Consider the following 26,457-nt stretch of genomic DNA (forward strand, 5'->3'; position numbering starts at 1 on the left):
TGCAAGGAAGTGGAACTGCTAACAGGTGTGCTCCAGGGCCAGCTGTGGTGCTCTGGGCCTATGCGGAGGCCTGGGTGTGGGACATATGCTCACCCGTATCCGGCTAGGAAGCTGAGGCTCGGAGGGCTGACTTTATCGCTGAACACGTAGAGATGCAGGCCGGCCGCCACCTTCCTCCCCGCGGCGCTGCTCATCTGCATCTGGCCTGCCGACGGCTGGTCCACGATCCACCACTCCTGGATCTCGTTCTCGTTGTTGTGAGTCCTCTCCAGCGCCAGCAGGATGTCCTTAAACCCGTCCTCTGGACACAGACACACAGGGAGGAAGGATACATGAGTCAAACGGCTGTTTGGAACATAAATCATTATTTGATAATTTGCATTGGTGTCTTATACTCTCACACATTACTCTTCCTACTGTATGTGCAGTACAGTGGACAGCACTAGGAAGGTATATGTACATATAAAGAGTTTGCTTCTAAAACACTATATCTCCATTTTTGAAAACATTAGTCATATTATTTAATCGTGTATTTTAGGTAATATCAGTACAATTGCAGTTGTGTTGTTTTGACTGAGTAAAGATAAATCACATAACAATAACCCAATTACAGTTCCACTGAAATTACTTAGAAAACAAAAATTATAGAAATGATTTATGAAAATTAATTAAAATGGAGGATATACATTTTGGAACCAAACTCTTCATATATCCTCCAAGAATACTGTGTACAGAATACATTAGTAAATTTTACTAAGGCAACAAGTGACACAAATGAAGCAGCTTTTGTCAACTAGTTTGGCATTTGTCAGTTCTCAGAGTTTTAGTGTTGTTGTTGAACTGAAGAAGCATCTGTTCTTTACCTCCATAAAGTTGATCAATGGGCTTGGCATTGGAGTCACTCGGGGCACGAAGGAAGCAAGGGAAGACTTGTTTTATAACCCTGTTTAGAGAAGGAATGATGTCTTGGAAATGGTTCCACCATGCATATTCACAATGTCTTCTTTAGTGTCGTTGAGGTTATGCATTCCATCACATTTCATTTTTTTATTTTTTTTACCATGACAACATTACGTTTCGAAACAGGACGCCTGTGGTCTCATCTGCGTGTGGTTGTTTGTGCTTGGCCTACCAAGTTTCTCTAGGGGTTGAAACCATTTGCGCTCAGGTTTGGCTCATCTCAGGCATGTTCACTTACACAGGCTTATTCCTTGTCCCGTTTAATAAAGCGATCAGCTCTTGTTTCGTTGGCATGTCCAGGGAGGTGACATGTTTATCCATCGCAACCTCAGCTTTGGCCCCAAGGCTAAAATTCCTGGGAAAGGAAACAAGAAAAACATTTTGGAAAAAATTTCAAAGCACTGACATGATATATTTATGCGTCACAATTGATGAAACAAATTTGATGACCTATTAATGCTTCTTCTTTAGTGGACCATATTACAGACACTTTGTAGTCAATATATAGTAATGTTCTGGTTCAGAAACATCACAGTTTTTCTCAGTCGCTTTGGTGCTTTTCTCACATCACTATTAACATTTGCACAGCAGTTAGTGCATTTCTCAAAACAATTAGTGCAAAAGTTACTTGCTCAAAATGGAGAGTCCATTCCTCAAAAGCAAGTCTTCATGTCAATGAAACTGGCAGTGTCATCAAAATGAGAAGTCTTGACACCATTGTTTATGAACAAGATAGTCAAATGGCTTTGCCATGTTTTCATTATGACAGCTTATTCTCTTAGTGTTTTCCAGTGCAAAAAAAATGGTCAGAACTCGGCGACACTACCTGAACATGCTCAAGACAGCACTATACACTACTTGTACAGCCATTTGAAAACCACAGTATGTTACACATTGCTATAGTTAGGGGAGTAAGTGAGTACAAGACACTGAATATGTACGTTTCACATTTTTACTGTATATGCTCTTTGCAATTCTAAAGCATTGTGACAGAATTTGATAACTAGTTCAACAATTTTGTATGTAATGACTCAAGACTATAAGTATTGTTCATTTTGACTGACATGACATAAGCAAATGATAATGTTATAAAACAGCAGACAATTGTACGAAAGCAACTGATACATGTCCAAAAGCATTTGCAATTTGTTCAGAGGAAGGAGAAATTGCTACTATGATGTGCACAAATGACTAAATGTTGTGGAGGTTGAACTATTAGTTATGAGAATTCTCATTCTGATCTGAGAAAAGCATCAAAGCGACTAAGAAAAACTGTAATATGGTCTGGGTGTGGTGTCTCTTATTCATGTAGAAACCTCCAGAGTGGGTAGAAAATTTGTAAAATTCAAGACAAGTCTGAACGATTCTAGAGATTCTAGATATTAACCCTTATATAATGTAGATACTGTAAGTATCTAAGTCTGGTTATTGGCGTAAAGCTCTGGGTCTAGTCATTGTGGTGAAGCTTTTGTCTCATGTTGGCGGTACCTCTGGATGGACCACGTCATGGTGACTGGAAAAGGGGCATCTTTGCTCAGGACGTCCATCAGGTTCTTCCTGCTGGGGGGGCTGATGGTCCAGAGGGAGTTGGAGCTCCCCTCGAGCTCGGCCACCGTGATGTCCTCCTTAGTGTAGGCTTCCAAGAACTGCATAGCACTCTGTGGACCAGGAGTGGACACTCGCATAAGGTGTAATAACATTTTCTAATCTCAATTTAGCTCTAATATGACCTACTTAATTAGACAATAATGTAATAAGTGGTCCACACATGGTGGAGGCTACACAGACACATACGTAAGCTAATATGACGTATAAGAGCCTCAGAGCACAGCACTGTACACTAACGGAGGAGTATACATTGGGAAATGTCACAGCTGGGCTTTAACTATTTTAGACTTTATTTGTCAGTATAAATGTCAAACACAATCCTATTACACAAATGCAGTGTTAAAAAGCTTGCCTGTCTGTTGTCATATCACACTTGACCCTGACATGTGCTTACCGGAACGTAGGTGTAGGAGTTCACAAACTTTTCAAAGTCGTCGTCGGTGATGTCCTTGAGCTGATTCTGCTGAGCGCTCATGGTGAATATGGGCTGGACGAAATAGGATCACATAACGCTAAGAGTCAGTGGTCAGCCCTTGCACTTCATTTCTGGCAAATTTGTGCAGAAATGCTAAGAGGTGTTATTCTGGCAAACAGCGAGGTTGCAGACGGGTCAGACACACTGAGTAACTCTGTCCGAGTGTTATTTTGACTTCTTGACTTGAGTTCTTTGAGTTCTCAGGTATAATATTCAACCAAAACATTCACTACTCCCTTTCTCCATTTCAAACATTTCAGCTTGATGAAAGAAACACTACTGAACACATCGACCACACAAACACTCCTAAATGCCCTTAAAGGCTACCTGGAAGCCCCCTAGTGTAATGGTGACGGACACGTCCAGGGGTTTGTTGACCACACCGGCCACAGATTTGACCAGCGACATGAAGAGCAGCGGGAACCAGACGATGCAGATGAGCAGCATGACGATCATCCCTCCCATGCCGTACTTGACCACCTTCTTCTTCTTCTGACCTCTGGGCTGAGGGTACCTCTGCCGAGACACACACGCCAGAGCCAGTGGTCAATAGAGGACAACAGAGTGTGGGAGATGACCTCAAACAGGACTTTACACAACACAGCTCAGTTCTTAAAACATGTTCTATTTAATAAATCACACATAAATCAAGTAATGACCTCATATCAGGTTTAGATAACACTAAAAGACTCAAACCATACTCAAAAATATTTTATCAAATGACAAATTAGAAGATCTTCAGGGGAGCAACAAATAAATAGTAATAAGTAAAATCTGACAGTAAAGAGGTTAAAGGAGAATTCCGGTGTGATATTGACCTAAAGTGTATCGAAACATGATACCGAGTGTGAACGTATGTCTCATAGCCCATCTCGGCTTGTCCCCTGCACTGCACTGCATGGCTAGCCCGATGCTTCGGCATCGGGCTAGCCATGCAAATAAATCACTGTTTTACACCCATTTACGAGGCTCAATGTATCTCCACACTTCATTGGTAGACTTCTGAGGGCCCTGACATTTAAAACGAGACATTGAGAACTTTGAAAAAAGTGTCTCGCTTTTTTAAAATGTCAGGGCCCTAGGAAGTCTACCAATGAAGTGTGGAGATACATTGAGCCTAAAATGGGTGTAAAACAGTGATTTATTTGCTAATAGATGCCGAAGCACCACTACTGAAAAAAAGTTGTTGGTAGCATCGGGCTAACTAGCCAGATTTTGGAGTGCAGGGGACAAGTCGAGATGGGCTATGAGACATACGTTCACACTCGGTATCATGTTTCAATACACTTTAGGTCAATATCACACCGGAATTCTCCTTTAAAGCAGAATGGACTGAAGCAGCTGTCATCTAGCAGGGAGAGAACTGATCAGCTGTCATCTAGCAGGGAGAGAACTGATCAGCTATCATCTAGCAGGGAGAGAACTGATCAGCTATCATCTAGCAGGGAGAGAACTGATCAGCTATCATCTAGCAGGGAGAGAACTGATCAGCTGTCATCTAGCAGGGAGAGAACTGATCCAAGGTGGGCTCTGGTTACCTTCTCAGACTCCCTCCAACACTTGAGCACGAAGATGTGGGCGTAGATGTCCTCCACACATATCCAACTGGACAGGCTGAGGGTGGTGTCTGTCCACACCCAATCCATAACCGCACGCAGCTCTGTCAGGAACGGCACCAACCGGAATCTGCAGGGGCCAAAAATACACTATGAGACTGCAAAGTCCTCCACATCGAATTTAAAACTGCGTGGCATAAATATTTAATAACAACTTTGACAAAAATGTTGTCCGAAGTTAAGAATATGATTATTTACCTTCTACGGATAATTGTATTGATTTAATTAGCATATTATAAATATGAGGTCGCCATGCTAAAAGAATAAACACACTGTGCCAGAAACAGAACTAAAAAGGAACTTTGAGAGTGCAGACCTGCGACACTTCCAAACGTCCTCTCAGAACCACACTGAGAACATAACCTCCTTGGTGGAGGTCCCAAACAACACTCACCCTTGGAAGAGGAAGAGGTTGACGTAGTTGTAGCTCTTGGTGAGGAAGTTTCCCAGCACCCTGGTGGGGTAGCCACAGCGGATCTGATAAGCTGATAGACCGAAGTAGATGCACTTCACAAAGTACCACAGCTGGGCCACCGTGTTTAGACTAAACCGCCTGACAATCGACAGGGACATTTAAGACAGGATGAGAAAATGCACACATACAAAGACATACGGCTCATTCTGTATCAAATCAGACAAAATCCAGGAAAATGGTTGTTGCACCGTCTCAGATTTTGCTATTTAGGTCCCAAAACTAAGACCTGTAAAATATTTTTGTTAAATTCTAATGTTTTCATACGTTTTCACCCTTGATTTTGTATAATTGTTACGCTCTCAGAAATGTCTTATCTTGGAGGCCATGTTTTGCCCATTAGTTTTATATAAGGCCCTAGATATGGCACAAAATGCTAAACTGGACATATTGAGGGTCTTCTAAACATTTATTTTGTATCCACATGACACCAATCCTTATTTTGTGTGCAACTTTATTGTGTGCACTTTATTAATGTTGAGCCAATATTTGAGGTATCTGCAACAAATGCACATGAAGATATTAAGGATAAAGTGTGACAAGGTGTGATTGCATTTTTTGGTAATGTTCATAGAACTAAAATGGTATGAGGGGTAGCCAGTAGGAACATGAAAATCAATGTGGAAATAGCTCAGTTTATAGTCATTTTGTGTATAAATTGCCAGTGATGTACCATGTTTCACTCATACATACTGTAAATACACTAACTAGGTTACATTGTATACCAATGCGCATTCATTTTTGTCCCTGAGAGAAAACAAGGATTTTGACTATATTTCTCTATGGTACAACATTTGCACTTTGTACACTAAATGGCCATACACTGAGCTACTTTCACACAAATCTTCAAGTGCCTACTAGCTACCCCACATACCATTTTCATCCTATGAAAATGACCGAAAAACACAACTTCCCTTTGTTTAATCCTTAAAATCTTCAAGCTCAAATATTAGTACACCATTAATAAAATATAGCATGTACAGGAAAAAATAATGATTGATACCAAATGCATACAAAAACTTTATACTACCCTTGATGTCACTCTTTTTGCACTTTTTTCCAAATCTAGGGCCTTGTAGAAAATCAATGAGAATGCCGAAGAAACTTGTAATGGTTCAGTCATACTGAGAACATGTTTGCCTTCCACCCTACAAAGTTTGGGCTGCCTATGAATAATACTCTTCATGATATTAATGCCCAAACATTACTTCCCAGACAATGTGATTTTCAAGCTGTAAAACTGATGTAATTTCAAGGACTGAAAATAACTGAAGACATTCATTTGGATTTGAACAGAAATATTTTAAAGGCCTTGGTTTTAGGACCCATTCTTGATCTAGACAAAGTTTGAACAAAATCTGAGATGGTGCTGCAATAACCTTATCTGATTTGACACGGAATGACCCATAAGGAAACACAGTGAAGAAGACAATCATTTGAAAACAATGAATACCTTTCTGTGACTCCTGGGAGAATGAAGAACATCCAAAAGTGGATTCCAAACACCAGGATCACTTGGAAGATGACCTTCCCCATGACGGTCTTTCTGAGGTACAGAGCTCGGTCCACTACCATCGTGCCAAACTGGATCAGCACCATGACCAGAAAGGCCTCGGGAACCTGGTCCTCCGACAAGGAGGAAGTGATGTCAGCAGCAGCAGAATGTTTCTGTTTGGGAGGGAAAAACACAATTGAAATGCTAAAGAACTGAAGACTAGACACTGTGGTGGTTAGTCTAATTAAAACGAATTAAAAATCATGAAAAAGAAACATACACCTGCATATAAACTACCTCATATATCTTCTTCTTAAATTAATCACACTTAAATTAAATAACATTTTTGCTGACTAGTGTTCTCTTGGAAAAAAAGTGTTGTCACACGAACCCCAAAGGCCCAAAATCCAAAGACAATAATGATGAAGTCCACAGTGTCGGCCAAGAACATGAGCACGTAGACGTCTGTCACCGCGCTGTACTCCGGGTGGATCAGGTTATAGAAGAACTGGCGAATGGGGATGTAGATCTCAAGAGTGCTACAAGACAGAACACACACTGTTAATTTAGCGTTTTTTTTGTCTTACGCCACAAAGTCTTACATAACCTGACTGACAATTCTCTGGCCTGCTGTCCAGTTCGTAAGAAGATGCCTAAAACATCAATGACTGGAACCGGACATCATTCAAAATAAATAAAAAAACAAGGCTGAAAAATGATGACAAAATAGACTCAAATGGACTTAACTAGATAATGAGCAGATTGGTGATAACAGTGAGGCCGAGGCTAATGAAGATGAGTGTGTAGAGTGAGTGTATGACAGCAATAGCAACAGAAACGACCCTTTTATATTGGGACTTTTGTAAGTGTAATACCATAGTGGTGTGCCCTGAGATTTTCGCCTAAGTATATTATATATTAACGGTAGCTGTAATGGTAATTACAGGGATGCCTAGGACACTGAATGGAGATTGGAATTCTGTGTGAGAGAAATACAGTAATGATGATGATTGATGATGATGATGATGGTGGTGGTTGTGGTGATGACTCACGTTTTGACAGTGAACCTCTTGGCCTTGATCATCTGCTCCCTGAGCTTCTCCATGATGAGCTCCTTGCGACTCTTCTGTTGGATGCTCAGAGAGCTGCCTCCCCTTCGAAGAGTCCCGCGTGTGCCTGAACTGCCTGTAGAGGACGCAATGCATGCTTACATTCAACCACAGTTAAATTTAACAGTAAACTATTAAAAATCTACAGTTCATAACAACAACCGATTTAATTTAATTTAATTTAATTTAATTTAATTCAGACTAAACAAGTAACTTTAATTTATCTATGTGTGGTTCATTTGAAAAAACGTGAACAGCCATACAATTCATACAATCAATTACTGAAATTTCTTTCATAATTTAGGCCACTCATTTATTTTGACCACATTGTATTTACAAGTTATGACACATATCATTGCAATGCATACTTCCTCTGTGTGCAGGTCCCTGTACCTTAGTGATGGTAGGTGGATTTCCTCACCTGTTTTGGAGTGCATGGATCTGTGTGAGACGTGTGAGCCAGCGGCCGAGCTCTGTCGTCGCACCACGCCGCGTGTGTGTAGCCGTGTCAGACCCTGGCCGTGCTGGCGGAGGGGGGAGCGTGGGTGGACAGACTCAGGTGATTTCTCGTGCCATGACCGCGATCGCCCACCACCGTCTGAGTTGCCGCGGTGACGTGCTGGTTTGCCAACATCGGCTCTGTGCTCGTCCTCGTCCCATAAGCCATGGCACTGAGAGAGATCACATGCACACACAAAGATCCACATCACAATTAGGGGGGAAGGAATGCTCTCCTGAAGAGACAAATCCTGATAGAAAGGTGTTTTGCCTGCAAGGCATTTAGTGTTGATGCATTGGGTTTGGAGAACTTACTGTAATGCCTGCCAAATATTCCAATCCTTTACTAACTACATCATTGTGAAATAAAATTCTTTACACCAGAAAAGTAAACCAAAAAAGTCAGATCTCATTTATCTACCCAGCTAATTAAGATCATAGAGTGTCATCCACTGAGTTATTGAAACTGTTAAACTTGTGAAATCAGTGTGCAGTCGGTACCTTGAGGATTGACCTGTGGAAGAAGAGGGCCAGCAGCTGCACCAGGTCGTAGTGGACGTAGCCCTCCTTCTTCTCCACACCGATGATGTTGGGGGGGTGGAAGGGCTTGCTCTTGTCCACCTCAATGTTCTGGTTGAATGGGAAGAAGCCAAACTGGAAGAAGTATTTGATCACAATGGTGACCTGGTAAGAGAGGGGAGAAAGGAGATGAACAAACTTTAACTCATAGAAAAATAAAACTACATGCATTTGAGTAAATTTGATTTGTCTGATCCACTCCCACATACCATTTTATAGACTGCAATTGGAGTGGTGAAACCTCATTGTTGACTATAAGTGACCTTCTGCATATCTGTGTTAAGCATAATGGCTATGTAGCCACAGCAATTGACTATGCTTCTGCATGGATTATAACTGGAGTCTGTCAGCCTTAGTCGATGTGAACATTTTTTTATCTTGTTGTGGGGTGAACGTGTTCTTGATTCATGCACACCAGCAGCAAGAATCTTGGCCAGATGTACCACTACTCAAAACGCCCGCTTGCCTGCTTTGCCCGGCCGCTTCTAACTCCAAATGAATTGAACACAAGCGGGGGTGCTGCTTCTTGTGAGACAAGCTCATGTGTCAGTGTGGGTGGGCCCTGGCCATGGTCTTAGTACCTCCGTGTAGACGATGGCGGTCATCCAGAAGCGTTTGCTGGGCCGCGGCACGGACAACATGGCCCAGAGGAAGATGAGGATGGGCAGCACGAGCGTGGCCACGGACGCGGAGATCATGTGGTTCAGGATGATGACCAGGTAGCAGACCATCTCCGAGTGGGCCACCAGCATGTTGTAGAGGGCGTAGCAGAGCTGCAGCAGTGGGGGCTGACCGCTGTAGAAGCGCTCAGACTCCTCCAGCTCCTCGTCAAAAAACATCCTGGGGGGTTGACGGAGGTGGGGGGGGACACATGCTCAGTGTGGGAAAGATGCTTCCTAGTGCTCTGAGTATACACCTACTTTAATGACACTGACATCCATTACGTGGGGATAAAGTAAATTATTATGAGCTTATGCCTTAGAAGTTCCTACAAGTCATAGCAATGGCAATGACATCAAACAAGTGATGAGAAGCCATTGTAGCATATGTCAGAAGTGTTATGAGAGAAATGATTTGCAGGATTTGGATTGTTTATGTATGCAAGAGAGGATCTGAGCTGTTTATGTGTGTGTATTAGAAGATCTAAGCTGTGTGAAAGAAAAAGCCCACTTGTGTGAAAGGCGGTGAGTTATTTATATGTGTGTGTGTTTGTGTGTGTGTTTGTGTGTGTGTGTGGTGTGTGTTTGTGTGTGTGTGGTGTGTGTGTGTGTGTGTGTGTGTGTGTGTGTGTGTGTGTGTGAGTGAGAGAGTGAAAGAGAGACCTGCTCTGCAGCAGCTCGCTGGCCGTCATCTCGTGGGTGAGGGAGGGCAGTGCTTCGTCGCTCAGGTAATCCATCCTGTCATCAGGTTCCATTATCCTCAGGCGCCTGTCGTCACGGTTACCACACGGCACACCTGCGCCGCCGCACACCTGGTCCAGCCCCGTGGCCTTGCTGTAGGAGGGCGGGATGTCCGCCGCTGCCGGGAATGTCCGTGACGACGGTCCATCCGCGTCAGGGCTGTCAGCCGGCGTCCAGCCGGCAGAGTCCCACTCCGGGGAGCGGTCCGAGTCTCTCCAGTGAGGCGGCCCTTCGTCTTCGGGGAGGTATGGCGCGTCCTCAGGGGTCTCTGGGGATCCTCCAACTGCGCCCCAGTGTTCGGCTGACGAGTGACCCCTCTGTTCGTGCTCGAGGTCGACCTCGCCGACGGTGTCGCTTGTGCCCTGCCGGGAGTACAGCGCTGTGCACTGGGTCTTCTCACTGCATAGGAGGAAACGATCAGCAACAACTATTGACAAGTAGTAGAAAGAAGCCTGTGCCAAGGCATGTACAAGGCCTGACAAACTGCATTATTATAACATGATATTATATAAGATATTACATAAGATATTATTCTAAAACCATTGCTGACACATTTGTAATTTGATGCTTTATTCTGAATAAAAACAGTGCTGCTCTATTCTGTCGTTTACAAAGCTAACATTCTAGTGCTTGTATAACATATCACTCACTGAACTCCATCTCCAGTATCTTTATGTTGGTGTAACCTACAGTGATGACCTACTATGAGTGATGGTGACAGGCCACAGCCATTCTTATAAGGTGAATGGGGTGACTTTTTTGCAGTAATATAATCAGCCCAGAAGAGGGCAGCACACTGCAGTTTAGGTATCTGCATGAGGTCCATATACAAATGAGAGACACCTATAGGTCTTGTCGTGATTTTTATTGAAATATATCCTTTAGTTTATATATCTTTTATGTAGTATCTTTATTCTGTGTAATATCATTGTTTTGTGAAACTGAAGTCTGTAGTATGTTCAGTGTGGGAAAGGAAGACTGGTTTAAGTGAAAGAGCAGGCCTGGCAGAAAATGGCATAGACAAGGTTTGGTGCCAGGAAATGTAAGCAAAACCTAAAGAATGGCACAACCTAAAGAATGTATGAATAACAGGATGAGAGGGCAAAGGTGAAGTACCATATATTACTTGGTCAGTTATCTGTAAACATAGAGTGTCTTGTCTGGGATGACTTGAAGGGGTATAAAGGCTGGACAACAGCCAGAGGATGTTATCTTACTTAGCTTACTTTGCTCACTTTGCTCACTTATCTTACTTTGCTTTCCCTTACTTGCTTGCTTCACTAATGCTCCGGAGTGCATTAAAGCCATCATCTGCAGTATACATCCACAGTGTGCGGACTTCTTTTGAGTTTGTACTATTTAATGTGGATTTGACACCACAGTCTGTCCAAAAAGTTTTTCCTTTGTAACCTGAGTTGTGTCACACAGAAGTCTTGGGCAAACAAGCGGTGTGGGCTAACAGTAATGTGACCATGGTGTTTACGAGTCCGTGGTTTGGACACGCACGAGACCAAGGTGTTGAGGGATGAATGCTTTGGGAGCGCAGCCATCTCTCAATGTATGTATGCACAGTGTGTGTGTACTTATGTTTACATGTGTGTGTATGTGTGTGTGTGTGTGCGCACACTTATGTGTGTGCATGTGTGTTTGCTTATGTGTGTGGATGAGTGTGTGTGTGCATGTGGAGAGAGGTGTCAACTCTCCCACCTGCCCCATTGACTGGCATTTCCAACGCTGTTGCTTAAGTCCCTGACAGCCTACTTCTATTTTATTTACAGATGACAGGACACTTGAAAGAGCTATAGTATGTGTGTGTGTGCTATGACAGACAGTTTGTAAGTGAGCAACAGAGAGCACATAAACAACACATGTGCCTGCGGAGCAGTTACCTGGAGGCCCTGCTGGTGGCGCTCTCTGCTGACGAGGACAGGTCGAGCCCGGTCATCTTGCACAGTTTGGGCCGAGCACGTTCACTGGTCTTGGGGACATTCTCCACGGTCCCCTCCGAGTGATCCAGTGTGGACTGACAGTAGAGTAGAGTCGACTCTGTGTACGCACTGCAGCACAGAGAAATAACCGGTGAAACAGGGTTTGTCTTGTCAAAACGTACTTCCTGTGATCAAAAGAAATTTCAGACATTCATCTGTTGTATAATATTTACTATTACCTTTCTTTGTAATATTGAAAGAGGATAGTTCATCTATTTGTTAGATGTATCCATCAGTAGATCAGTGACAAAATCTACCTTCACAACATCAAACACTCAGTATCCAGACAGAGCTATGTGGGCCCGTAAACATGCTCTGAGAGTGCGTCCTGTGTTCCTACAGGGCTGCCTACTGTGTGCCACTGACCTAATTACGATCAGAGAGAGAGATGTGGCCTCCACATTTACCCATCTGGGCCAAATTGCCTGAATCCCAAACACGGTGTAGGCTCCCAATAACAGAGAGCGTCTGGGGAGGCAGATGGGGCGAGGTTGGCTCGCCAAGCCCAGGGAAAGGTCACCAGAACAGAGCGTGGCTGTGTAAAAGCTGGCAAGGGCTGTTGTGCTGCCTCACAGAATACTTAATCGGAGTGGTCTGGAGCGTAGATGGCCTCTAACCGGCAGGAAGCACAGCCATGTCAATATGAAGCCCTCAACAGATACGGACACACAAAATGGGCACAAAATGGACATGCTGTACACTGATCTTTAAAAGATGGAGCGGGACGCTGTGAAACAACAAGTTTATAACAAGAGTATGCTTTATGGAAAGTATGAAAAGCTTTCCATAAAACATGTTTTGTGAGTTGGTTTTAAAGTCTTGGTCTAACCTAACCCTAGATTGTATTCTATATCAGTTGTGCAGCAGAGTACACTGGGGGAAAGATGGTGTCATTATGCAAATGGATTTAGTTCCCAAAGAGCTTGCACTCAGACTCTCTTCCCTGTGGAGTAAACATGTTCAAGCCTTCCCTAACTCCACCCTGACAGTCAAGGATGAGCACTTAAGTAAATGCAACCTATTGGAGCTTTTAATCCCGACAATTGTTTTGCATTATTCTACAGTCCTTGCATTTCTATAGAGAGATCTAGAGATTTGCCCTTAGGGCATACATGTAAGTCCCTTTATGGTCTCCTCCCGTATGATGAGACTGTTTGCCTGTTGCCTTGGAGGATAAACCAGCACTTGAAAAGATGCACAATGTGACTTCACATCTCCATCAGCATGAGGGCATTGTGCGCAAGCTAAAGAGGATATCCTCCCAATGCAGGGTTTTGTGTGGAGGATACACTATTACATTACTAAAAAGCACTCAAACCACGTCAGTGTGACCGTCTGAGTGAAACAGAACTGCGGAGTGTTTTCAAAATAAACCTCAATTAAATTATGCCCCCCAGGAAATTAAGTTTATTAGATTGAGAAGGAGGCCAAAATGGTCACACTAATTAGTCATGGCTCATCAATGTGTCAGTTTTGTTTTTGTGACATCCAGCTTTGATTACACACCACAAATGTACAAATCCACAATTTTCTAAAAATAATATTTTGATTGTTCCAAAATGCATTTAACATTTTGGTTTCAAAGTTATTCAATATTTTCTTTTTAATGTTTAAGCACTGAAGTCATCGGAAACTCTTGAAACTTGTAACACGCTTGCAGTTCTTCTGCAGTTTGCAGTTTGTGGTTGGTTTTTTTGGACTTCTGTACCTGGACAAGCTGTCTCTGGACAGTGCAGAGCCATGGCTCTCCAGCACGAAGCCGGACTGCTGTAACTGAGAGGGCCGGGGGCTGGACGCTGGGAAAATGTCCTCCGAGTGGTCCAGACAGGACTGTGAGGACGATGGCCGGCACATCTGCCTCTGGTAGTACACTTGCAGGCTCTCTCGGGATGGAGTATTTCCCTGTGCGACGGCGAATACGGATGGCAAAACATCAGCGCATAAAATCAAAAGTTGTACAGAAGTTTTAAAGGGAAAGCATCTGCTGTTTCCACAAATATCCAAACTGATATCAGACGTAAACAGAAAACTATGTGGTAACCAGAACACAAATATCCTGAGGGACTACGCTAGTCTGAAGTGTGAATATTTTAGGTCTAAACCTCAAGTTCTCAGCCATTATTTGAATTGCTTTCAGCTGTTAAAAATACCTTGGACTGTGGCTTGGGATTGAGTTAGATATCCAGACATTTGAAATGCTTTATTTTATTTTAATCTAATCTCTCACAGCAACAATGCATTTGAACCTTCCCTTCCCTAATTAAGGAAATATGTGTAAAAGATTAAATAAATGACAGCTAATAAAACAAATCACATAGAATAGTGACCTTTTTGACCTCCTGCGTGAGCATACAGCGCTCGATTCTCAGCACTGTGGAAATGTCCATGTACTCCTGGCAGATGGAGTTGAGCCAGGCGGTGAAGCTGTCCATCAGGGCCAGGAAAAGCACCCAGGAGAACTTCACAATGTTGAACACTCGCTTCAGGATGTTATCTGTGCAAACAGGACACATAATACAGGCAGTCAGTCAGTGTGCTGAATCAACCTTAAGCTAAAACAGTATTGGCAGAGGTATCTTACACTTCCTTTCAGGCATACAGTAAGGCCATTACACAGTTGTGTGCAAACATTTGGGCACATTTAAAAATATAAAGTTATGAAACATTAAGTGCATTAACTGTTGTCTAGATTGAGGCAGGATAATTTGTGTTATAGAAATGTTATGTTGTTTGTACAATTAACAAAATGTTCTTGATGAATAGACTTGATGAATAGTTTTATTTGGGAACATGAAATACAAATATTAAGCTTATTTTTTCAACTGTCCATCCGGACAGCAACTGACTGCAGAAACTCAGAACTAGGTTGGTTCTGACCCTGAGAGAACCCTGTAAACCTGACAGGCTAAGCAGAACCGGCAGACATCTGACCTGGCCCGTCGGATCGCTCCTCCTCCACACCATCGTCCTCCTGGTTGTCCACCTCTATGGCCACATGTTCTGAGGGAAGAGCCAGGAGGGAGAGGAGAAGAGAAGAGAAGAGAAGAGACCCACTGTAAAAGGTGACTATGAGAAACATACGTTGACTTTGAAACAATGTAACCCTCTCCCTGTTGGGGCGACGCACACAGACTAGAGATACGTGAACGTGATCCTAATCGGGACCATATTCCTGAAACATTTCTGGCTGTTTTATAACTCCAAATCCGCTGTCCTGAGGGGATGGGGTGGGAGGAATTTGGCTTTAAGTTGTAAGGGTGCACGGAAAGCCCCGTCCAGCCGTCATCTGGGATGAATTGGCCGTGTCCAATGCAACATGGCACTCTCCCGCTCGGAGCTCGGGCGGCACAAAAACGAAGGGCAGACAAAAAAAGCCTGCCGCGCTGGGGAGAGACGAAGAAAAGGCGGTGGTCAAGCAGAGCAGCGACCGGACTCCCCTACCGGCACGCCAGCAGCCAGAGCCTGAGCCTGAGCCTGAGTAGGTGTCTGAAGTTCCCAGAAGGCCTGACGCACACAGAATGCCCATTCATGAATAATGTGTTTGGGTGGCAGTGGGGGCCGCAGGAAGCGTTGAGGGGTATGGGGGTGGTAGAGAATATGCCGGAACACAAAGAGCTCAGCAGGCGGGCTGTCGAGCCAGCGAGAGTCGAGAGCAAACATTGCAGACAGGGCCGACTGCCCGCCCGGAGGAGTGCTGCTGAATCAAATCTCTTTCACGGAGGAAGGGAGGGAGGGAGGGAGAGAGAGAAATGGGAGAAAGGTAGGGGAGAGAAAGGACACTTACAGACTGACTGATGGAGTGTGGGAGACAGAGTAAAAGGGACTAAGAGAGGGAACAAGTGAGAGATTGAGTGACAGAAAGAGCGATAGAGAGTGGGGGAGAAACGGAGGAAGAAAGAGTGAAAGACACACAGTCATAGGTGTTGAGAGAGAAAAGCAGATCCAGAGTGTGTTTTAGAGAGAGAGAGAGAGAGAGAGAGAGAGAGAGAGAGAGAAACTGCCTGAAGTTCTGGCTGTCTGAGTGATTGAATACCCAAAAGATTAAATGAAGTACTTTTTTGGCCACTCATGGCATCCTTACCTTCCCGCTGGTCCTTCCTGGTGGCTTTACGTCCGTCGGTGTACCTCTGCCAGAAGTGCCGCCTCTCCTTGCTGCGTTCCTTCATGGCTGTCTTGGAGTCTGTGATCCAGGCATGGTACACAAACTAGAGAAGAGTTACAGTAAAACACAACAGAAAGAAAGCACAGGCACAGGGTTGACTTAAAGGATGGGCCCTACGTATAATTATATAATCAAATCTGATGGGCTGACTTCACAGTTGGTAAGAGTTTTACTGCCTACTTTTTTCCATTTCCCAATTGTATCATTTTGTAGCACTTGTATGCTACTTAAGTAAGCAGCATCTAAGTAGGGTTTTCTTTTTAAGTATTGTGCCTTTCCCATACCTGCCATTCAAGTTCAGCCCTTCAGAATCAGAACAATTCAAGTCATAATAAACATTTTAACATCAGACCACCAACAATGCACACAACACAGAGAATGTAAGGTGTGTTTTGATCCAGAGATGTATGGTTAAATGCATGGAGCTAACCCCATTTAAGCAGTACAAAAACTGTACTGGTAAAATGTATGTGCAAAAATGTTAAATGTTTCTGTGGTTTCAATGGACAAAAACACAACCCACAATCCCCTGAGACACACCCATCCCATGACAAAGGGGTATTCCCTGGAAGAGAAAGCTTTCAGACAACACATGCACATCCACAATAATGGCAGCCTAGTACACTGCATTTCCAGAGCATGCGCCGTAGGCCATTTTGGCTCAAAGTAAACCGCAGTTTCACAGAGAGAGACGAGCAATGGGGTTATTACGAAGTGCACTAATAGCTACACTTACAAAGTGAGCTGTGATGGATGGTAAATGCAGTGTGCAATGGTACACATTGGCTGAGAGAGAAAAACACAGCATACAGAGGGAGAGGTGGAGTAGTAATGATCTAGAAGCCTGGTGGAAGTACCTTGGCAGCCCTGATTACATACTGCAGTATAGTTTTGGGTAGCCTAATGATAGACTTTGGTAAAGCCAGCAAAGCAGAGGCAAATTTTCGGATTGCTCTCTACAAGGAAGGACAAAGTGGGTGGGAGTTAGTAGGTTTTAAAATGGCCACCAGGGCGTCACACAGAGAGAGTAGTCGTCCGCACAGGATGTTAGCAAGTTAGTGTTCTAGCAAAGAAAAGAACATCGTTAGCCTCACACAAAAACAAAACAAAACAAATGTTGCAGACAGCATTTCAGTGTCATAAGAGTAAATATGATTGTGATTGAAGTGTAGAGGAAACAGGGTGAGTAGAATGTTAATAGGGGTAGAAAACTGGACTCACCTGAAATGCAGACTTCTTCGGAGGCTCCTCTTTTTTCTCCTCTTCCTCCTCCTCCTCCTCACTGTCTGTCTCAAACAGGTAGTAGCTTCCACTTCTCACCACTGGCAAAGAAGACAAAGTCTCTCTCTATACCATACTTTCCTTTGAACTAAACTTATAACAAAAGACTGATTTTTTTCTCTGTAGTGAAGAAATGTCTAGATGAATAAGGTGATGAAGTACATGAAAAAGGTGCTGAAAAACCTACTGGATGCATGGTCTACCCAAGGCCTCCACCACTGTTTCCTTTTGCCTTTTGATTTTTCCTTTGTTTCTCCTGTTGCAAATTAACAAGACCGATTAACAAGTTAGATATGAACATGTAAGCATGTTTCATTAGCAACAATAATGCACATTTGTCTTTAAGATGTTGTGAGTTTCTGTTGGGGGCAGCTGTGTGTTAAAACCGTTTGGTGGCATTTACAGCTGCTATATGTCTTAAAAGTTCACAGATTTACACTTTAATGTGTTGTAGGTTTTAAGAGTCGGACAAAACCCACAGGCTACATCTGCCAAAGGCCATTTTATTTTAGTATAAAGTGTTGTGCAGTGCGTGTGTCCATACGCTTGGTCAGCTGCTCTGCTGATGGAGTGAGTCACTGGCAGCAGAGTCAAACTCAGCTTATGGGCTTATTGATATTATTGAATGACCAAACAGTCCTCTGACTGTGTGCAGCTGCAGCGTTTGGCCCTACCTTCGTCCTTCTCCTCTTCCTCCCTGACCCCGCCCTGACCCTCTCCTGAGTCCTGGGCCAGGCTCAGCATCCTCTCCTTCCCCCTCTTGAACTTCTGCTGCCGGCTCTTGATGCGGTCCATCCTGATTGGTCATAAAACAGGAAGTGAGAGTCAGAGGGGAGAAAGGGCACCCTGTGGACTGACAATCGGTCCTCTGTGCGTTTGTGTTGCTCTGTTTCATTGCTCTGCTCTGTCTGGGGGAGTCATGAGGCTGCTAAGCCTTCCTTTTGACACAATTACGATAATTACACAGGGCGCATGTAATGTATATGTGTGTGTGTGTGTGTGTATGTGTGTGAGTGAATGAATGTGTGTGTGCATGTGTGTATGTGTTCGTGTGCATTTGTGTGGGTGGGTATGTGTGTTTGTGAAAGTGTGTGAAAGTGTGTGAGTGTGTTTATCTTCATGTCGAGACATGAGCAAAGGAGCTCAGACAGCCAGCAGCAGGTAGAGAGAAAGAGAGAGAGAGTGAAAGAGAGAGGGAGAGAGAGAGAGTGCTGAATGATCCTCTTTGTGTCTGAGGCAGCAGATGGGGTCTAAAAGCACAACACCAAGTCCAACATTGACCTGTCAGCTGAGCTCTGCTCACTGCATTGCACAGACATACTATAGACACAGTCATGCATACTACCCAAGATTAGCTCCCAAACAAACACACACCTCTATGTTACACCTACCAGTGTGTGACTAGTGTCTTATACTCACAACATTAATAAGATAAAATAAATTAAATTTAAATGTCCAATTTACCTTCTATATTCTTAGTCATTGTTTATTTATTAGGTAGGGTATATTTGATTAGAACAAAATCTGAAAACACGCGTACTGTCTTTTCAGCAGGTCCATGGACTTCTTCTCCTCCTCAATCCTGGCTTTGACCGCCTTCACGATGGTGGCCTGGAACAACTCGGCTCCCCTGTAGGAGACGAGCACCTCTCCCAGTTAAAACATTTGAACACAACACAAGAGCTGTCGGAGGAACATGTAGGTCACTAGAGAGGAATATTAAGGCCATATTATGCCTCTTGGCAGCCAATCACACTTGAAAAAAGCTATTAAGCAACATGATCAAACATGCCTGGGCGTAGAATAGACTAACACAGGGGTCTAGTTATGGGCATACTTTAGTCTCTCCAATTCGAGTTAGCATGAGTTAGACTGAACTCATTTCACATTATAAAAAGATTAGTTCATTGAAAAGCAAATCACTTAACATCTATATTACTTCAAATAACCTAAGTGATGGATGAATGGCTGAAAATGTATACCGGTAATGACATCTGTATACCATTCTGAATGATTATACAATGATTACAACATTGTGCAAGACTGGACAACAACACTCAACACTGCATTAACAGATGAAGTCTCTTGTGTCTTGAAACTAGCAATTTTATGGCACCATTTTTTTGCACCCTATGTGTGTGAATACACTTTAAACAAAATAAGTAAAACTAATGTTTGCACAAAGAACCTATTGCTGGTTTTATGTGCTTTATTTATGTTTATAAGGTGTTCCTGGCATCTCTCTCTATACTGTATATTTAGGAGACCAAAGAGCCAATGGTGGCAAATTTGAAATATCGAAGGCCCCTGCCAACGAGTTACCTGGAGGCCAGCACTTGTGAGGAGCGAATGTCAGCTACTACGTGCAGGAAGTAGTAGCTCATGAAGACTCGTCGCTGTAGCAACAGGAAGGCAAAGCAAATGCTGTCCCAAATGATGCCAGCTTCATCGCTAGGCAACTCACACTGCTTGGTAGCCTGCTGCTCCGCTAACAGGAGGGAAGCAGAAAATAATTGAATTTATTTAGGAAGGTTTATGAGGTTACCACTCAGTGCAACAAAAATATTTTTAAATGTTTGGAGTATTTGTATATCTAAAAAAAACAAAAACAAAAAAACAGACAGGCATAAAATAAAATAATGCTTTATTGTTTTTTATTTTGTCTAAATACCATGCCAGCTAATTTCACCGAATGGTTCGTTCCAACTGGTTCTACAATTTTACACATTAGTAAGAACAGATGGTACAAAAACACAAACAGAAAACACTGTGGAGATGATCTGATCACAGATGTGGGCATTCCTCCACTGCCAAATAAAGAAAAAAAGTGAAATAAAAGACTAAAAAAACACCAAACCCAATAAAACCAACTGAAATGTGAAGATAGTGAGGTTTCAGTACTTACGTCGGGAATAGCCTTTTATAGTGCACGCCAAACTGAACAACTGGATCAGCCAACAGTGGTTGGCAACCAAGGACTTTATATACCCGCAGGCCGCTATCTAAATACAGAGAACAATCCAGAAAGAAACACAAACGCAAGCTGATTCAACTTTGAAATGGTCAACATGGGCAGTGCTATCTCTGGGTAAGGTTTGGACATTTTCAGACTATCAAAGAGATGTAAAAACAGGAAGCTTGTGTTCCAAGTTTGCAAACAACAATTTAACATTTGGCGTAGCAGAACAGCCCAGTGGGGAAACAGATGACATTTTATTTCTTAGAGACTTATCCAGTATGTAAAGTGGACTTCAGAACAGAATGGCTATGATTTGTGATTCATCACACTAGCCACTAGAGTGACTCACCGAGAGGATATTCTTCATAGTGATCACAAACACATTGTAGGCGATCAGGAAGTCCCAGTAGTGCATGATGCTTTTGATTGGCTTGAGCAGCAGGTCTCCGCCGAAGAGCAGGAAGTAGAAACAGGCCACCAAGTAGCCCATGCAGAAGATGCTGATACGCGTGGTTCCCGTGATGAAGATGATCGTGAGCACGAACCAGAACAGGTAGCTGAACATGATCACCTTCAACATGTCCAAGTAAGACCTGGGAATTCAGAAGTCAGGTAAGTCTTGTGTTAAGCTTCTACAGTTTAGTATTTTTTGTAAGTTTTTGTTTATAGCTTTTAAATGATTTTATAAATTTAGTCTCAGTTTGGTTTCTGATTTCATTTTAATTTTGGTTCATTTTACAAGTACATTATGGGTTTTATTTTCATTTCATTTTGAGAAATTGACTAGTTTTAGCTTAGCTTTCATTTCATTTTTCAGTCAAAAGGTACGATAAAAGAATGCATTGCAATATACTATACTATACTATAATATAATATAATATAATATAATATAATATAATATAATATAATATAATTTAGGCCAGTGTCTCTCAAAAAGTCAAACAGAACAGGACAAAATATGTATATATAGCAACCACAGTGCAAAAATAATGAAAAAACAAAAACATATCTGATTTTAACAGCAATTTCATTTCATTTTAGTTCATCTTGCATTATTTAGATCATGTTGCATTCATTTTAGTTCATGTTGCATCCTTGTAGTTTATGGAAATGGGAATGCATTTCCATTTATTTCAGTTATACCCTCTCTGAAAGCCAGCTGCAATAATGTACACAACCTGTCCAGCTGGTGTACAGCACTCTTCCCCAGACTCTAATGCTCGCAGGACACGGCTGAGGGGCCTTCTCGGAGTGATTTAGGGTTCCTCAGTTCACACCATGCTGACCGAGATCTGCATGTACAGCACTTCCTGCTGACCCAAAAAGGCCCTTCGGTTTAATAATCCTCAATTGCTGCCCGCTGCTCAAACTGGCCAATGTCAACAGCATAAGTAAGCAAGCCTCTCTCCACAAAGACGAATTGGAGATTGGCTCTTAATGTGATCTTGTGTCACAGAGTTCACTCAAGGCACTGTCAACGCGTTTGACGCCAGTCAAGTCAGAACAGCTAATTTACTTGACTTTGACGGGATATAGAGTTACGAACCATGACAAACAGCTTCCAATACAAAAGAGGCGGTTAGGAGTTGGACGAGGCGATTTGACTTCCTCATGTTATCTGAGATTTTTGGGCTTTGAGGCGAGGAGAGACCCAACAGCCTGAGAAATTCTTTCCTTATGGGTAATAGGACGATTGATCTGATAACCCCATACACATGTCAAAACAGTGGTGTACAAAAGCAGTAAAGGCCATTCAAATGAAATGTCAAGTTTATGGAGTTTTGAGGTTGACCTTTCAGAAACCAAGAAATGAGAAGAGTAAATGGCAGTGTTTTATCTGCATGTTGCGAATCCAATAGCTTTCTCGCACCCAGAGGATCCCTTAGAAACTGGAGTTTCAGTGCCAACCCGGTGGTTAATCAAACCACTGCCTCTTCTCAGTTACATACTGCCTCATGTGTATGAGCTATTGTGTACTCTTCTGAATAGTTGTCTTCCGTCGTATAAATAACTGTTATGCAAACATCTGGATATGTCCTCTGCAAGCCCTGTGCAGGATATGTCTAAAACCTTGTGAATAAGTGGCCCCTGGGGACCAGGTTTACCTGCAGTGGATGAAGTCTGGCACTGGGTTGTGCTGGCTGAACGATGCAGCGTCAAGGTCTCGGCAGATCTCCACATTGTCCCCGGCAACGAGACGCACGGCTGCTTCATTCTCTTCTTCAAAGACGTGTCTCTGGAGCGAGACACCCAACAGCAGCATGAAGTCATCTACAAGAGAAGAGAGAATAGAGGGGAGGAGAAGAGAGGAGAGGAGAGGAGAAGAGAAGAGAGAGGAGAGAAAAGAGGAGAAGAGAAGAGAAGAGAAGAGAAGAAAAGAGAAGAGAAGAGAAGAGAAGAGAAGAGAAGAGAAGATAAGAGAAGAAAGGAGAGGTGAGGAGAAGAGAAGAGGCTTTATTATTTCTGCCCTAACATATTCGGAGCTCATTGAGCTAACTCGAGCTAACCTCCACCGCTGCACAGCTACTCACAGAGGAGGAAGAGTGGGTTGGGTCTCGTGTGGAAGTCTGGGAAGTACAGCCACTTCACCACATTGGAGTCCATGCTGGATGAGGGAGCTCTCCATGGATAATCTACATCAAGAAAAATATGGGCCTTCATCCATACCCTTGAAATGTAGTGTCTGCTGTACAAATGTACTGTGCTCTTTATCAATTCCTGCCTAAGTTCTAGGTTTAGAGATGTTCTGTACACTGAGCAGAGCAGTGGATGGCCTCATTCCAGTTGTAAGCATCATGGGTACCTAAGTAGGAGTAGGACCCCATATCCACAGGAGGTTGTGAAGAACACTAAGGCAGGGATCTCACTGATCAGTGGCAAGCGGCAGATCTCCTTTGGTTTGCTATGGTTCCGCTGTGGAACGCTTGGCTCCACCAGTGCTGCGCTAGCGATATAGGAGCTGAGTGTTGAACTTGGTTCAACTTTCAAAGCGTAATGCAAGGCTTATCAATGTCAGTTTGAGGTATCCTAGGAACATTTCAGGCATTCTGACCAATCAACGCAGTGAAATTCTTCATAGGGGCGGGACATTCCTTTCCGTTGAACAGAATTGAGTGCTTAACATCACTAAGCAACGAGATAGAACTTTGCTTAAAGTTAGCAAATCATTACGATCTGAACATTGCATTAAACGTTGCTGTTGTCACTTCATTATTTTCACTGTGGTCCCCACCTAATGCTCCCAATGACTGTATGGATGGACAGCATGTCTATCTACATAGATAGCCATTGAAAGCGCTCCCTTCTCTCTGTGAGCCCTGTGGTGGAGACCAACCTGAGCAGGCGGAGGGGGGGATCCCGATGCACACCAGGTACTGGAAGGTGAGCATGCAGGCCAGGAAGCAGCAATACTTGGGCCAGATCTGAGCGATGGCCTTCCGCCGGCGCTGGTACATCACAGTGATCAGGCCAAACGCGTGCAGCATGGCGTAGAAGTCCATACGCTGGCCAATGACATTCACCGCCAGCAAGAAACATGTCTGAGTGAGGGAGAGAGAAAGAGCGAGATAGAGGGGGAGAGAGAGAGAGAAAGAAAGAGACACTTACATTTATTGTTCATTGTCTCATCCTTTGTCTCAGTGCTTATTGTCTCTATCATTTAAGCATTAGGCCCCAAGAGGCCAGAGGTTACAGTGATAACAGGCACTGGTTTTGTGGATTTTGGATATGAATTTGGAAGAGAGGGCGATGGAGATTTGGAAAGAGAGAATGGATATGGGAGTGATTTGTGTTGACAGTTAATGATATCTAATTTTGCTCAGCCCTTTCAAACACTTACTAAACTTCCCAATATGTGTTAGCCTTATTTGACCTCTCCTCAGTTTAAAAACACCTCGCACTGGAGAGTGCTAGTTGATTCTTACACTGACAGCCACTTCAACACACTTCTTGCTACACCTTTATGATTCATATGGGAAACAATGTGGCTATGCACGCACACATGACAATGTCATTTGAGGGTGGATGTTGATGGGAGTACCTCCAGGCCAAACTTGTAGAAGAAGTAGTTGATGAAATACTTGGCACAGTTGAGGATGCCGTCGTCCAGGTGTTGGCGCGTGATGTCATGGAAGATGGTCCTGGTGACGGGGGCCGTGAGGTTGTTGCGCATGCGGTAGAAGTCCTGGTGCCGGTAGACGGTCACCTCGAACGCCAGCAGGGCCAGCATCATCAGGTTGTTCTGAAGAGGGAAAAGGAAGGAAAGAAAGAAAGAAAGAAAGAAAGAAAGATAGTGAAATAAATAAAGGAAAAGAATCTAAGAGATCTATGTGAGACAGATGCTGAGGTCACTGCTCATATAGCTGTATATAATATCCAACTATGGGAGTAGCGATGCCAAGTCTCTATGAGAGACTCTCAAATGCTTATCTAAGTGTTGAAATTGCATAGAACAATCCCATTCCTGGGTTGGTTGAATGGGTTTATGCATTCTTTGCTTGATGTGAGAGGTGTGTGTGTGTGCGTGTGTGTGTGTCAGTGAGCTTGTGTGAGTGTGTGAGTGTGTGCGTCTGTGAGCTTGTGTTAGTGTGTATGTGTGTGTGTGTGCGCGTGCACCCATGTGTGAGCTGGTGTGAGTGTGTGTGCGCGTGTGTGAGCGTGTGTGTGTGCATGCCTCACCCTCAGATTCTCCAGCAGAGGAGAGAACTTCTTGAGGCCGACCCAGTTGGCGGGGTCGATGGGGGCGCTGTAGAGCAGTGAGCGGGCCATGTCCGCCCTTTCAGCCTCCGTGTAGTTCTGAGGCTGCACAGGACACACAGGAAGTGGAGGAGGACAGGTCAACACAAGGTCATGAACGGAGGCAGGAAACCAAATAGAGGAAAACAAGAGGGGTAAGGAACAAAATGAAGAAGTTAAGGGGGAAGAGGTTAAAAAAGATTTGGGGAAGAAATGGAGGACACTGTTTAGAGAGTGGCGAGAAAGAGAGAGAAAGATGGCAAAAGAGATATGTAAAAAAAGATGAAATGATGAAAGGATGAAATTGTTCAGCTCGTGGTGAGAAAGAGAAAGAAATACAGAAAGCAAAAGACAGATAAGCTATGACTGGATCCAAAGAACACAAGTGCACATGCCACAGACTGAGGGGCCTAACAGGAAGTTGCTGAGTCGGTGCGTGGTGGTGCGCGGTGCGGCCCCCTCACCATGCTGCAGTTCTTGGCATAGGTGGCAGGCTGGATGGAGTTCAGCTGGTACAGCATCTTGCAGACGATGATGACGCAGGTCCACACCGTGCAAACACTGGACGCCAGCGGCCGGAACTGACTGTACGGGAGAGCAAAGGCCCAGCTCACCAGGAACACGTAGTTAAAGAGGGACACCTGGGCAACACACGATAAACCAAACACATCATCATCAGTCATCATCATAATTATCAGTTTTCAATTCATTCATTCAAAGCACTGAAGCTTGGATGTTCATTATTATTGTTTAGTCACTTTAGATAAAAGTTTTAGCTAAATTCATAAATAAATAAGTAAATGTATATCTTCATCATCATTATTGCCATCATCATTATCATCATCATCATCGTATTATTATTATTATTATTATGGTTATTGCATGTTTATGTCTAGCATGTAAGAATGCTTTGGAAACTTACTGGAACAGCATACTGGTCTAACAGGCTCCCACAGAGACAGCGAGAGCTGGGCTGGGTGTTTTTTCTTGCCTGATATCTATCTGCTATTCTTTACCTGATATCCACCGATGGTTTGGCCAGCCACCAATCAATATTTATTCAAGCCATGGAAAAGGATTAGGAGTCATAACACCTAAGCTCCATTGGGTGGAGTGTATCA

The 26,457-nt window shown here is 43.4% G+C and overlaps 1 protein-coding gene across 1 annotated transcript in view; it reads right to left on the reverse strand.

Annotated features, from left to right (window-relative positions):
* LOC125309272 (piezo-type mechanosensitive ion channel component 2) overlaps positions 1-26,457 on the reverse strand; it is a 119,361-nt gene that overhangs the window by 1,874 nt on the left and 91,030 nt on the right. Inside the window, exons 20-53 of the mRNA XM_048266069.1 lie at positions 25,801-25,977; positions 25,280-25,402; positions 24,642-24,842; positions 23,937-24,141; positions 23,134-23,235; positions 22,708-22,873; positions 20,952-21,195; positions 20,549-20,645; positions 19,966-20,131; positions 19,184-19,273; positions 18,318-18,439; positions 17,831-17,899; positions 17,584-17,684; positions 17,220-17,318; positions 16,282-16,405; positions 15,132-15,200; positions 14,528-14,694; positions 13,909-14,102; positions 12,102-12,269; positions 10,135-10,611; positions 9,394-9,652; positions 8,735-8,917; positions 8,157-8,406; positions 7,679-7,811; positions 7,018-7,165; positions 6,585-6,799; positions 5,054-5,212; positions 4,582-4,729; positions 3,371-3,559; positions 2,963-3,055; positions 2,449-2,618; positions 1,199-1,315; positions 864-943; positions 94-301 (exon numbers count right to left, since the gene is read on the reverse strand). Coding sequence (XP_048122026.1) covers positions 94-301; positions 864-943; positions 1,199-1,315; positions 2,449-2,618; positions 2,963-3,055; positions 3,371-3,559; positions 4,582-4,729; positions 5,054-5,212; positions 6,585-6,799; positions 7,018-7,165; positions 7,679-7,811; positions 8,157-8,406; positions 8,735-8,917; positions 9,394-9,652; positions 10,135-10,611; positions 12,102-12,269; positions 13,909-14,102; positions 14,528-14,694; positions 15,132-15,200; positions 16,282-16,405; positions 17,220-17,318; positions 17,584-17,684; positions 17,831-17,899; positions 18,318-18,439; positions 19,184-19,273; positions 19,966-20,131; positions 20,549-20,645; positions 20,952-21,195; positions 22,708-22,873; positions 23,134-23,235; positions 23,937-24,141; positions 24,642-24,842; positions 25,280-25,402; positions 25,801-25,977 — 5,513 coding nt within the window. The remainder of the gene's footprint in view (positions 1-93; positions 302-863; positions 944-1,198; positions 1,316-2,448; positions 2,619-2,962; positions 3,056-3,370; positions 3,560-4,581; positions 4,730-5,053; positions 5,213-6,584; positions 6,800-7,017; positions 7,166-7,678; positions 7,812-8,156; positions 8,407-8,734; positions 8,918-9,393; positions 9,653-10,134; positions 10,612-12,101; positions 12,270-13,908; positions 14,103-14,527; positions 14,695-15,131; positions 15,201-16,281; positions 16,406-17,219; positions 17,319-17,583; positions 17,685-17,830; positions 17,900-18,317; positions 18,440-19,183; positions 19,274-19,965; positions 20,132-20,548; positions 20,646-20,951; positions 21,196-22,707; positions 22,874-23,133; positions 23,236-23,936; positions 24,142-24,641; positions 24,843-25,279; positions 25,403-25,800; positions 25,978-26,457) is intronic.

The sequence above is a fragment of the Alosa alosa genome, chromosome 16 (assembly GCF_017589495.1).
Source record: "Alosa alosa isolate M-15738 ecotype Scorff River chromosome 16, AALO_Geno_1.1, whole genome shotgun sequence".
NCBI lineage: Eukaryota > Metazoa > Chordata > Actinopteri > Clupeiformes > Clupeidae > Alosa > Alosa alosa.